Source organism: Geotrypetes seraphini, chromosome 9 (genome assembly GCF_902459505.1).
Source record: "Geotrypetes seraphini chromosome 9, aGeoSer1.1, whole genome shotgun sequence".
Taxonomy (NCBI): Eukaryota; Metazoa; Chordata; class Amphibia; order Gymnophiona; family Dermophiidae; genus Geotrypetes; species Geotrypetes seraphini.
In genome coordinates, this window is record NC_047092.1 from 164,566,613 (window position 1) to 164,580,898 (window position 14,286).

The 14,286-nt window shown below is 42.4% G+C and overlaps 1 protein-coding gene across 6 annotated transcripts in view; it reads left to right on the top strand.

Moving 5' to 3' along the window:
- SMC4 (structural maintenance of chromosomes 4) overlaps positions 1–14,002 on the top strand; it is a 238,359-nt gene extending 224,357 nt beyond the window's left edge. For 5 of the 6 annotated variants that reach the window (XM_033959216.1, XM_033959218.1, XM_033959214.1 and 2 more), the window contains 2 exons: positions 3,760–3,943; positions 13,229–14,002. In XM_033959216.1, coding sequence (XP_033815107.1) covers positions 3,760–3,943; positions 13,229–13,405 — 361 coding nt within the window. In that variant the 3' untranslated portion in view covers positions 13,406–14,002. The remainder of the gene's footprint in view (positions 1–3,759; positions 3,944–13,228) is intronic. The other variant, XM_033959220.1, reaches the window with a different exon arrangement.
- The last annotated feature ends 284 nt before the right edge of the window (positions 14,003–14,286 follow it).

Genomic DNA, 14,286 nt, shown 5'->3' on the forward strand with positions numbered 1-14,286 from the left:
ATTTAGCATACCCATATGCCAGCAGCCCTTGGTCTGACGTCAACCCAGACTCCAAGAAGTCCCTATGACACTAAGTTGGTGGCTGCACTTCTACACATTTGGGGGGAGGCTGTTAATGTTTTGGAAAGCATGGGAGAAAGTCTCCTCAGACCAATGGGTGCTGGACATCGTCTGAGTGGGTCACAAGATCGAGTTTTATCATCTTCCTGTAGATGTTCCCCAATTCTCTAGTCAACTGAAAAAAAGAGGCCAAGGTCCAAGTCACATTTCAGAGGCTCTTAGATATTCAGGCCATAGAACCTGTCCCTGACTACGAATCAGGCTCTAGCAGATACTCCATATACTTCATTTTGCCCAAGAAAGGCACAGAAAACTGGAGGCCCTTCTTGGATCTTGAGGTCATCAATGCATTTCTATGAAACCCGCATTTCCACATGGAAATGGCCCATTCAGTCATTGTGGCAGTGGCTCTAAGGGAGTTTCTTGCCTCTCTGGATCTGACAGAAGCATATCTGCATATTCTCATCTTTCCAGGCCACAATATCTGAGGTTTTATGTACTTAAGGAACATTTCCAGTTTATGACTCGCTTGGATTGGTGGTTGCGGCTCATCGCTGAAAGATTGGGAATCAGATACTCCCCTAACCGGATGATTGTCTAATCGGAGCTCTGTCCAAACCAGAATGCAAGCAGGCAGTGCGACGAGTATTGGATCTAATCCAGCGGTTAGGCTGGATAGTCAGCTTCAGGAAGAGCCATCTAGAACCAACCCAGAGTTTAGAATATCTGGGCATTCACTTTGACACGGCTCAGGGCCATATTTTTCTTCACAAGCCACTCAAACAGAAACTCAAGCAACAAGTCTTGGGATCTCTTTGCAATGCTGATTCCCTACTGCTTGGCATTACCTTCAGGTGTTGGGTTCCATGTCGGCCTTCCTGGATGTTGTTCCCTGGACCAGGGCACATATGCGACCTCTCCAAAATGCTCTTCTGTCTCGGTGGTCCTTTCAGCAACATTCTCTTCAGATGTAGCTTCCATGAACAGGGACAGCAAGGAGCAGCTTATGCTGGTGGCTTCAAGGTGACTCTTTGTCGAAGTCATGCCTCTCTGAATCACAGAGAGGGTGATTCTCACGACTGATGCCAGTCTATTCAGCTGGGCAGCCCATTGCAGTATCCGCTCAATTCAGGGCCAGTTGATTCATCAGAAGGGTCCATAAACCATCTGATACTCCGAGTTATTGGATGGTGTTGAGAACTCTAGAGCAAAGGTCCTAAAGAGATAGGCAGTAAGAGTGTTCTCTAACAACGCCACAGCAGTAACATATGTGAACAGACAAGGAGGCACCAAAAGTGCTCCCTTTCGTCTGGAATAGAGATCTGCACGGGGATCAGGGGAATCCCGGGGGTCCCGCGGGAATCCCCCCTAACCCACGGGACTCCCAAGGGGGCCCCTCTCTGGCTCACGGGACTTCCATAGGGATCCCCCTCTAACCAATGGAACTCCCACGGGGATGGAAGGCTTTGGAAGCAGGGTTCGTCCATATAATATAATGGACACGTCAGTTTTAGTAAAAGAGGGGGTTTATAAATTAATTACCTGAACAGAAAACAAAAAAAGGGTTCCACCAAAGAGATTCCACAAGGAAAACAGCAGCGCAAACACAAAAGAAACTGTGGAATTGATGATCCTGGTCACCGTACCTCAAGAAGGACATGGCAGTACTTGAGAAAGTCCAGAGAAGAGCAACTAAACTAATAAAGGGCATGGAGGATCTCTCATATACTGACAGACTGAAAAAGCTGGGGCTCTTCTCCCTGGAAAAGCGGAGACTTAGAGGAGACATGATAGAAACCTTCAAAATCATGAAAGATATAGAAAAAATAGACAGGGACAGATTTTTCAAATTAAGGGGGACCACAAGTACAAGGGGGCACTCAGAGAAATTGAAAGGGGAGAGGTTTAGAACGAACGTCAGGAAGTTCTTCTTCACACAGAGGGTGGTGGATACATGGAATGCGCTGCCGGAGGATGTGATAAGCAGGAGCACGCTACAGGGCTTCAAAGAAGCTTTGGATAGGTACTTGGAGGACAAAGGGATAGAAGGGTATAGATAAGAATAGAGGTAGATTATAGGGATAGATTTAAATGGTAAGCTATAAAATTAGTCAGGGACCACTGCGCAGGCAATGGGCCTGATGGGCCGCCGCGGGTGCGGACCGCTGGGCAGGATGGACCTATGGTCTGCCTCAGCGGAGGCAACTCTTATGTTCTTAAGTAATTGCTGCTTTTTATGGGGATTTGCGGGGATGGGTGGAGACGGAGAGGTTCCTGGCGGGGATGGGTGGGATTTCTGTCCCCGCGCAACTCTCTAGTCTGGAAGCTCAGATGCTCTTATTGTGGACAAAAGTCCATCTGCGGGTGCTTTCCGCTGCCCACGTGGCCGGAGTGGAAAATGTTCAGACAGACTTTCTCAATCGGCAGTTCTTGGACCTAGTGCAATGGTGTCTATCCCAAAGGGTGTTAGATCTCATTGTGCATAGCTGGGGCAGACCGATACTGGATTTGATGGCTTCTGCCAAAAACTCGAAAGTAAAGAAAAAAACTAGTAAGCTTAGGGTTTGACGTGTTCAGTCCTGGGTCAACCGAGTACTCCTTTGTTTTCCCATCTTGGCCCATGGTGGGCCGGGTTATCAGTAGGATCATGACTCATCCTGGACTTGTGATATTAGTGACCTCAGATTGGCCTTGCCTAGTATGCATAGTGGATTCGAGAGACTTCATGAATATCTTGGCTATCACTAGGGAGAGGAGGGAGGCAGCCTATTGCTGTGCCTTTTGTTTGAGCATTGTACTGTTCCCGGTACTTAAAAATGTTATCTTTAAACAGAAAGCTTCTAAGTTAGACCATTCGATCAGTAGTTCACGTGTCTCTAGATTCTGGTTTATGACCTGGATTGCTTCATCCACTGGGATTTTGATTAATAGGGAAACCATCTCAAAACTGACCAGAATGTCTGTGTCGCTTAGTTGCAGGCCAGTAATGATCTTAGAGATTGGCAGAATCTCTAACATTGGAAGCTATGTTGTCAGTGAATCAATCCAGGTCATAAACAAGAAGAAAGGTTGAGAACCACTGATATAATATAGTAGCTTACTGGCTGAAATTTATAATTTTGCCTGCTCTGATTTGATGGGTTCATCTGTCTGCTTCCCTGTTATACTTATTTCATACCTCTCCTCATTTATTGTATTGGTTTTGTGATCCAGGATGCTACTTCTCTAGCTAATCTTTTTTTTTCCTGTTCTCTCTCAAAAATCCTTAATCATTTTATGAAACTCTTCTTTGTGTCTTGGATTGATTGGCCCTATTTGTTATCACAAATGTAACCTATAGAACAAATTATTCCTGACATCCAGGAATTCTCCATGTTGATCAGGTTTAATTCCAGGGTGAAGACTCATGTTGTTTTCAAACTTGTTTTAATTACTTTATTATTTAAAATTTTGAGCACCGGTTCTATTAACATATAGCACCTGTCTGCTGTATGTAGACCTCACTGTCTTGTAAAGTGCCCCGAATAATATATATATATGTAAAACAAATACTTGAATTTTCCACATTTCCTCTAGCTCATCATGATACAATTGTTTTCCTTTGTTGGCAGTTTTGAACTGTTAAGATATTTTTTTCTTGTGATTTAGCCAAGATAAAGCTAGATTCCATTTACTATTATAACTTTTGATTTGTTTTAGTGTTCGACCACCAAAGAAGAGCTGGAAAAAGATTTTTAACCTCTCAGGTGGAGAGAAAACGCTTAGCTCACTGGCGCTAGTGTTTGCCCTTCACCATTATAAGCCAACTCCACTCTATTTCATGGATGAGATTGATGCAGCACTTGATTTTAAAAATGTCTCAATTGTTGCATTTTATATCTATGTAAGTAATTTTTATTTATTTATTTTTTCAATATTTATATACCACTTATAACCTAAGTGGTTTACATTCAGGTACTCAAGCATTTGTCCCAATTGATTAATAATACCTAATATGTCATTCTGATATGGGAAAACAATGCAGCATGCCTTTTATATTATCTGTGTCATTTGAACAATCTGAACTCCACCTACTTTATCTCATTCATGGTTAAATTATGCACAGCATGTGGTAAATGTAAATCTCCAAAGCAAAACTAATTCTATAGTTGCTGAAATGGCAAATCAATATGTCAGTTTATGCCATAATAACATGCACCTTCAAACTGGTTAGATTTAAAAAAAAGCGCCTCAAACTAAAGTGACAGCTTTCTTTAGACCAGTGGTTTTTAAACATAAGAACATACGAATTGCCACTGCTGGGTCAGACCAGTGGTCCATCGTGCCCAGCAGTCCGCTCACGCGGCAGCCCTTAGGTCAAATAACAGTGTCCTAACTAATTCTAGCCTTATCTGCGTACGTTCTGGTTCAGCAGGAACTTATCTAACTTTATTTTGAATCCCTGGAGGGCGTTTTCCCCTATAACAGCCTCCAAAAGAGCGTTCCAGTTTTCTAACACTCTCTGGGTGAAGAAGAACTTCCTTACGTTTGTACGGAATCTATCCCCTTTTAACTTTAGAGAGTGCCCTCTCGTTCTCTACCTTGGAGAGGGTGAACAACCTGTCTTTATCTACCAAGTCTATTCCCTTAATTATCTTGAATGTTTTGATCATGTCCCCTCTTTTCAGGGGAGAAGAGGCCCAGTTTCTCTAATCTCTCACTATACGGCAACTCCTCCAGCCCTTTAACCATTTTAGTCGCTTTTCTCTGGACCCTTTCGAGTAGTACTATGTCATTCTTCATGTACGGCTACCAGTGCTGGACACATTATTACAGGTGGGGGCATACCATGGCCCGGTACAGCGGCATAATAACCTTCTCCGATCTGTTTGTGATCCCCTTCTTAATCATTCCTAGCATTCTGTTTGCCCTTTTCGCAGCTGCGCATTACACAGATGGCTTCATTGACTTGACCATGTCTCTTTCCTGGGGGGGGGGGGGGGTCTCTCTGAGTACTGCACCAGACATCCTGTTTTCGTGTATAAGATTTTTGTTACTGACATGCATCACCTTACACTTATCCACATTAAACCTCATTTGCCATGTCGCAGCCCATTTCTCGATCGTGTTTGTCACGTTGCAGGTCTTCGCAATCCTTCTGTGTCTTCACTACTCTGAATAACTTCGTATTGTCCGCAAATTTAATCACCTCGCTCATCGTACCAATTCCAGGTCGTTTATAAATATGTTGAAGAGCACAGGCCCAAGCACCAAACCCTGTGGCACTCCACTCGTGACTCTTTTCCAATCTGAGTATTGTCCATTTACCCCCACTTTCTGTTTCCTATCTGCCAACCAGTTTTTAATCCATGTGAGTATTTCACCCTTGATTCCATGGCTTGCAATTTTTCGAAATAGTTGTTCATGCCGGATCTTGTCGAACGCCTTCTAAAAATCCAGATATACAAAGTCGACCGGGTTACCCTTGTCTATCTGCCTGTTTACTCCCTCGAAATGCAGCAAGTTTGTCAAGCAAGATCTCCCTTTGCTGAAGCCGTGCTGTCTGGTCCTCATCAGATTGTGTCCATCAAGGTGATCAATGACATGGTCCTTTATCAGCGCTTCTACCATCTTTCTCGGTACCGAGGTCAGACTCACCGGTCTGTAGTTTCCTGGATCTCTCCTTGAACCTTTCTTGAAGATTGGTGTAACATTCACCACTTTCCAGTCTTCTGGAATCCTTCCTTTCAGGGGGCCCATCGGGGAGCTTGGAATTCCTCCGCCGGTTACCTCGTTGCCCGTCCGGCCCAGTGACTCCTTGCCGGCGCCTCCTCTGGTTCCAGTGGGTGCCCGTCTGCGTGAGTTTTAGCCAAAGTGGGCAGAGATCATGTCCGTTCAGTGGGTCTTGGAGGTGATTCGGGACAGTTATGCTTTGGAGTTTGCCCGCTCCTTGCCAGGTAGCATAAAAAAAGCAGGCTTTTCGCCAGATTAAGCTAAACCTTAAGCTTATATACTGCATCTTCTCTATAAATATAGAGCTCAACATGGTTTACAAAAATTAAAAGGGGAATACACTGGGATTTGGTGGAAGGGGGAAGTGGAAATTTACATTTTTGAAAATAGCCAAGTTTTCAGGTGTCTATGGAATAGTTGGAAAGAGCCCAGGTTATGCAGCTGGGCAGGGAAATTATTCCAGAGCTCTGTAGTTTTGAAGTGAAGAGATTTCCCTAGTTTCCCAATGTAGGTAATGCCTTTTAGTGAGGGGAAAGATAATTTGAGCTTATGGATAGATCTGGTGATGTCAGGTCTCGCAGCATTCCAAGATAGAAGAATTAAAGGGGGAAGAATGCCATGGAGGATCTTGAAAGTTAGGCAGGCACATTTATTTATTTAGATTTTTATCCCGTCCTCCCAGTAGCTCAGAACGATTTACAAGTAAACATTTACAATGGAGTGAATTGGACATACGAGACTGAGCAGCAGTTTAAATATAGGGACTATACAGCAAATTAACAGTAGTTTAAATATAAGTAGTTTAGTTTAGATACGAGTTATTTGAGTATTGGCTGAGAGTGGACTATACAGAAATTTAGGCAGAAGATTAGAATGGAGAAAGAAGGGTAGAGGTGGGGTTTAAGGGGTTGGGTGTATACTGAGGGGACCTTTAGTTGAAGAGGAGGGTCTTTACCATTTTCTGGAATGTTATTAGTGAATTCTGTAGTCTGAGTTGAGGGGGGAGTTGGTTCCAGAGTTGGGGAATGAAGTGGCTGTAGGAGCGTTTCCGGGCGGTTTCTGAGAGGAGGGACCTTCCGGGGGGAATGCATAGGCGTATCTCTGTTTTCTGACCCTGGAAATTACTGGGAGCCAATGGAGTTGTAGCAAGAACGGCGAAACATGGTTAAATTTGTTCTTTGCAAAGATCAGCCTAGCTGCAGTATTCTGGATCTGCTGAGGTCTTTGAAGACTTTTCTTGGTCAGACTTAAATAGACCGAGTTGCAGTAGTCCATCCTCGAAAAAATGATTGATTGAACAAGGACAGCGAAATGTTGGTTATGGAAACAGGATCTCGCTTTCCTCAATATGGAGGCTAAAAGAGCACTTTTTTTTTTTTTTTTTACTGGGCCCTTCAAAGATTGCTAGATTTCAAAGCAGTTATTCTAGTACCCACTCAGGAGTGTTGCACCAGCAGGTACTCTATTTACTTTGTGGTGCCCAAAAAGGGATTTTTCAGCCATCCTAGATTGGGTCAACAGGGCTCTCGGAGTTCCATCTTTTCGCATGGAGATGCTGTGGTCTGTTGTTCTGGCAGTTCAGTTGGGGGAGTATCTGACTTGATCTGACAGAGACCTACTTGCATGTTCCAATCCAGACCTCCCATCAGCGGTTCCTTCGCTTTGCGATCTTGGGTCGGCACTATCGGTTTTGTGTGCTTCCTTTTGGTCTGGCCATAGCCCCAAGGATGTTCACCAAGGTTATGGTAGTCGTGGCTGCTTTGCGCAAGGAAGGCATTCTGGTTCATCCCTACCTGGACTGGTTGATTCGAGCAAAATCTTTACAGGAGAGCACCCGGGTTACTGCTCAGGTGGTGGAGTTCCTGCAGTCGCTGGGATAGGTTGTCAACCTTTCCAAGAGCCAGTTTGCCCCCTCTCAGTGCCTGGAGTATCTTGGAGTTCTGTTTGACACCTCCTTGGGGAAGGTCTTCCTCCCAGAGGCCCGGGTATGCAAATTGCAGTCACAGATTCATCTCCAAGTGGCATCCTGGTGTCCTCGGGTGTAGGATTTTCTCCAGGTCTTGGGGTCAATGGAGGCTTCCCTAGATGTGGTGAGGGGGGCTTGAACCCACATGCGTCCTCTTCAGTATGCTCTGCTTTGGAGATGGTTGTCCCAGAGGCACTGTCTGGATTGCCCTTGGCTTTCTGTAATCTTCGTTGGTGACTCCCATGTAGTGCAAGGGGTGAGTCTGGATCAGCCCTAATGGACAGTGCTTCTCACAGACGCCAGTCTCCTCAGCTGAGGAGCTCAGTGTCTGTTGCTCTGTGCAAGGCAGGTGGTCCCCGTAGAAGTTTTGGTTGATAAATGTTCTGGAGACCAGAACCACCCATCTGGCATTGTTAGCTTTCCAGTCCTTTATTGACAGGCAAGTTGATTCGGGTTTTCTCAGACAATGCCACGGTGGTGGCCTATGTCACTCGGGGGGCAGCAAGAGTTGTCTGGCGCAGGAGGCAGCTCTGCTCATGGTCTGAGCAGAGTAATCTTCTGGACATTTCGGCTTCGCACATAGCGGGAGTAGAAAATGTGCAAGTGGACTTCCTCAGTCGTCATGTACTAGATCCTGGAGAGTGGTGTCTCGGTCCTGTGTTCTTCCGGTTAATAGTGCAGACTTGGGGTCAGCCCCTCATGGACCTGATGGCCATGAGTGTCAACACCAAAACACCTCGCTTCAGTCATCTCAGGGATGTTTCAAGTCGAGGGCCTGGATGCTCTAGCTCAGTCTTGACCGACGGAGGGTCTTCTGTATGTTTTTCCTCCATGGCCCTTGGTGGCAGTGTTCTTCTTTGTTCAGCATCCTGGCCTCGTGATCCTGGTGGCCCCAGACTGGCCCATGCATCTGTGGTACATGGATCAGGTTCGCATCTGGTGGCAGATCCTCTGCCACTGCCTCTCTCGACCGATCTTCTAACTCAGGGCCCCATTCCAATGTTCAATCCAGGTCCCTTTTGTCTTATGGCTTGGCTCTTGAAAGGGCACACCTAGGTAAGAAGGGTTATTCAGATAAGGTGATCTGCAATCTTTTGGGGTCCCGGAGAACTTTCATTGCTTGGGCTTATGTGTTTGTTTGGCGCTTACGTATATTTGAGGAGTGGTGTGCTGCATGTGGAGTGGTCTCTTCACGCTTCCTTGCCTAACATCTTGGAGTTCTTGCAAGATGGCCTGGACAGGTGCCTGGCTTGGTCTTCTCTCCAGGTTCAGCTTGTGGCCATGTCTGCCTTTCATGGGTTATTATGAGGTCAGCGTTTGACTGCCATTTCTGATGTTGTTCGATTCTTGAGGGCAGCCAAGTTGCTAAAGCCTCCCATTCAACTGTCTCTTCCATCTTGGGATCTTAATCTAATCTTGTCCATGCTGGTGCATCCACCTTTTGAGCCTTTGGGTGCCTGCTGGTTGAAGGACCTTACTCTTAAAGCGGTCTTTTTGGTGGCCATTACTTTGGCAAGATGCGTTTCAGAGCTGCAGGCTTTCCCTTGTAGGTCTTCCTTCCTGGAATTCTCTAGGGAGCGGGTTGTGTTGTAGCCTGTTCCTTCTTTTCTGCCAATAGTAGTTTCGCTTTTTCATGTCAATCAGTCCATAGTCCTCCCGGTGTTGGGAAGTCAGGAGGGCTCTTCAGAGCAGAAACAGTTGCACAAATTGGATGTCTGCCTGGTCCTTTGCTCTTATGTTCAGCAGACCCAGGAGTTCAGGAAATCAGATCATCTCTTTGTCCTCTTAGTGGGTCCTTATAAGGGGTATGGCGCTTCCATGCGCGGTGGATTAAGGAGACTATTGCTTCCGCATATCTTCTTTAGAAAAAGCCTGTTCCAGAATTTCTCAAGCCTCATTCCCCTCGGGGTCAGGCTGCTTCTTGGGCTGAGTTGTGCCTCCAGTGGATATATGTAAGGCTGCAGTTTGGTCTTCTATGCATTCCTTTGTCAGACACTACCATGTGGACGTTCAAGCGCGTCAGGACGTGGTGTTCGGTGAGCGTGTTCTGTTGTTGGCCCTTCGAGGGGCCCACCCTTGATGGGTACTGCTTTGGTACGTCCCATCAGTAAAGAACTGTACCAGTCTAGAAGACGACACAAGGATAAATTAGGTTCTTACCTGCTAATTTTCTTTCTGTTAGGCTCTAGACTCTTACAATTTCCCACCCTGTCTTTTTGCGGTGATTGCAGTTTTTGTTCGCATGAAGATTTTGCTTTTCTGTGGGTTCTAGTATTTTTCTAGGGCCGGGAAGATACAAGAACAGCGGCTATGGCTCAGCTAGTGAGCTTTGGGGACATTTTCACTGCAGGGTTTTGGTTCTATTCATTTTACAACAGTGTTAAAATATGTTGTTTATTTTCCTGTTTGGAGTGTTATTACTGTTTACAAGTTAGTTTTTTCTTAGTTCTGCTTGGCTATTCAGCAGACTGGTTTAGGAGAGAGAGCCTCGGCTAATATACTACAACCAAGTTTTGGTCTCAGTTTCTACCTTCTGGTCACAGTGAAATATTACCCATCAGTAAAGAACTGTACCGGTCTAGAGGCTAACAGAAAGAAAATTAGCAGGTAAGAACCTAATTTCTCCTTTCAATTTAATGATTGAAATGTCTGTTCTGAGAATTTATATCTGCTGTCTATATTTTGCACTATATTTGTCTATTTTTCTATAGTTGTTACTGAGGTGACATTGCATATTTTAAAGTCATCTGCTTTGACCTCTTTGGAGAACCCCCACCCCCTGAATATAAATGATAATTAACATTTTCTCTTAATACATAATGGTAGCCACAAAATAAAAAAAACAAAGCACACTGTATGCAGATTGTATTGTGTGTAAATGAAAAATGAATGGAAGAAATGCATTACAATTAGTATTATTATGGGGGTGGGGGTCATGGCGGGGGTACTCAGTTGATATTTGTTAGGGGGTATTTGGCTTGGAAAAGTTGAGAAACACTGCTTTGGACAATAAATCTTATGTTATGTTATGTTATTTATTTCTTATATACCGCTAAATCCGTTAAGTTCTAAGCGGTTTACAGAGAAATATACATTAAATATACAATAAAGGATACAATAAAATAAGATAAATAAATAAAGAATGGGTACTTTGAAATTCCCTTACTGTCCCGAAGGCTCACAATCTAACTAAAGTACTAAGGACAAATAAGTTAGCAAGTAGTAGATAGGAAAATAAAGATAGCGGAAATGAGATATAAAGCTTCTAACAAGAACACATAAAACTCTCAATATCATACTGTTAAAAACAAAGCGTACATATCAAAGTAATAAAGTAATGGAAAGAAACTAATTAAATAGAAAATAATTTTAAGAATTAATCAAATATAGGAATATAGGAAGAAAATAAGCATTTGAAGTGAGGAGAAAAGAAAAGGTAGAGGACGGCATATGAGTAGAATGGAATGAAAAAAACAGTTAAACAATAGAATTCTAAGAAAATTTTAAATGAAAACTAGACAAAAAAAATAAAAAGAAATAGATATAATATGCATAGTAGAACAAAAGTCAGGAAGGACTTGATTTATTTCCCTCAGTCATCAATGTTATCGTCTCCAGAGCTTTAGCTGTTTCAGCCAGGCAACCACCATCAACAATCTCTACACATCAGCCATGGGATCACTTTTTAAAGCAGAGAGAAGCATTTCTTGATTTTCAGGAATACTGTTCATTACATTCAACAGCTCACAGATCTTCCAGCTTCAATACTCTGCTCTTTGGTCTGGATAATACAGTTCAATCAACTCTTGATGATACCGTCACTCATAAACATTAATCCAGGTCGGCTGTGGGACATCTAACGCTGTAAGACTCCGGCAAGATAAAAAGCCATAGCTATCTTCAGTATGATCATTGCTTTAAAAAAAAAACAAAAAACCTCCATATTGATGCAGACAGCAACCCAAACCCAGGCACATTGAACATGTACAGAAAGGCTGATACAGAAGCATTCCTGAACACACTGTTCAGGCCTAATCCAACTAGCTATTTGTATCAAGGTGTGGGAATTTTTTATGCCAGTGATCATACTGAAGATAGCTATAAGATTTATTGTCTAAAGAAAGCTGTCACTTTAGTCTGAGGCTTTTTTCTACAGCTAGTTTGAAGGTGCATGTAACTTATAGTAAATGACGGCAGATAGACCTGAACGGTCCATCCAGTCTGCCCATTAGTTATTCTCATTAAAAATACATAATAAAATTAACTTGTCTTTTTTATATTACTAAAAAAGACAAAAGTCCACCTGATATTGTCCTGGGTTCTAACTGCTGAAGTTGCCATCTAAGCTCTCTCTAGCCTATACAACCATCCTGTTTGCAGGATATCTACTGTAAAGTTTGGCCAGTAACGTCCTCATGTTCCATGTTGTGGCTATAAGATTTATGTATTTTAGAACTATGCCGACAAAGCTCATCTCCCTAGTGACAAGCTTTGACCCCATAGTTCTAAGAATACAAACCAAAGCAGTTAAATATTGTCACAATAGACACTTGGAAACCTATTGATTTTCTAGCATAATTTTGTTGGGGAAGCCCAATATTTCTAAACAAGTACTCTCTCTCTCTTTACCTTGAGAGATGATTCAGATTTACATTTAATATGTAAGAGCAGCAACCCAGTTTCTGAAGCAAAACTAATTCTATAGTTGCTGAAATGGCAAATCAATATGTCCTATAATAGCAACAGAAGAATACACTTCTCCCCCTCTGTATTCACAGTTTCAGCAATCGCAGTTTTGATTATTTGCAGTTTTTAACTTGCTCGCTCCTCCCCCCCAAATTACGTCAGCTTGCATAGAGAAATCGCTAATTCCAAGCATTTACAGAGAAAATTGCTGATTCTCAGGACTTTCTTCACCGTGTTTTGTCTCCTTCAGGAAAAGGCCAGGTCTCCCACCATGATATTCATGGTTTCACCATATTTATGATGGTTTTTAATAGAAAACAGCAAATGACATATGAAAAAGTTATTCGCAGTTTTTCTGAATTTGTGGGTCTGTTAATCCCTATCACAGCGAATACGGATGGAGAAGTGTATTGAAAATAAAAATTGGTTAATTGTACAAAATGTTTAATGGCTGTCAGCGTGATTCGGCTTATACCACTGCTTATTGAAACAAAACCATTTCAACCATTTTTGTAGCCTACTGTGTGGCAGAATTGGTGTGAGCATAGGAGTCAGCTCTGTGGGTGCTTGAGTAACCCTATTATTGACCAGTAATTTCTGTTGGGCTATGCAACCCCCCCCCCCCCCCCCCATCATCTTGAAAAGTTGTCTTCTGTGGGTGTGAGAGAGTTTGAGAAGAAACTGGCTTGGCTCACAAAGGATCCTTTACCAGTAATGCAGGATAGGGAAAATGAAGGGTGTGAATTTATGCTAAAATATTCTGGAGAGAAAAACCACTAATTTAGTCTGTGTTTATAATTTTAGGAACAAACAAAAAATGCCCAGTTCATCATCATTTCTCTGCGAAATAATATGTTTGAAATTGCGGATAGACTTATTGGAATTTATAAGACTCACAATACAACAAAAAGTGTTGCAACAAACCCTAAAGTTATTGCATCTAAAGGACTGGCTGAATTAACTTCTTTAGAATGTTGCTGAACATCACTTTTATTTTTTGAGAGACCTACAATTTTTGAAATCCTCTTTACCATGTGTACAATTTCATGTGCTGCTGATCTATCTAGGAAATGTTTTTTATAGTTTGAGTTGATCTGAACAATATATGTATTATATTCTTTTGTATATAATTTGCCTTGGTATATAAAAATACTGAAGATGTAAAATCCTAAGCTAGAGCTTCCCAAATGGGGATGTATCCTGGACAAGCACTATATAAAACATTGTTTTGTTGTCGCTGCCAATCAATCTCATACATATTCATTGTGGAAATTTGAAAACCCCTGGTCTAAGCATACTGCATTTTTAAACAAACTTTTCAAGATGTATGCTATAGGGGAACATTTCACTGTAGCTGAATTGTTGATTATTCTGAAATGGTGCTCTAATTTTCAAAAGCCTTTTTTGCTTATTGAGCTTCTGAGACCAATTTTTGTAAATTGTGTTTTTTAGAACCAGCATTTCATACTATGTTTTTAACTATGAATACTGAATAAAAGATTAGGGGAAGCTATTAGCATTGTATTGTCAAGATTAAATACCATGTTTTCTGTGAATGATACACCATTTTATAGTAGAAGGGGGGTGGGAGGGTATTGGAGAGTTATTTGGAAATTAATATCAGGGAGGGAAGGGGGGAGGAGGGATTATTATTTATATAGACATTGCTGATAAGATTTTCAAGTGATTTGTTAATTGTTGATATGTGTATTGTACACTTGTTGAAAGATGAAAAAATTAATAAAGAATTATATATAAAAAAAAGATTGGGGGAAAAGCGACTGCAATTTGATTTGTGTAAATTAAATCACATTTTTTGTATTCTATTCTTTACCATCCTGTAAATATAATGCACTAATGTA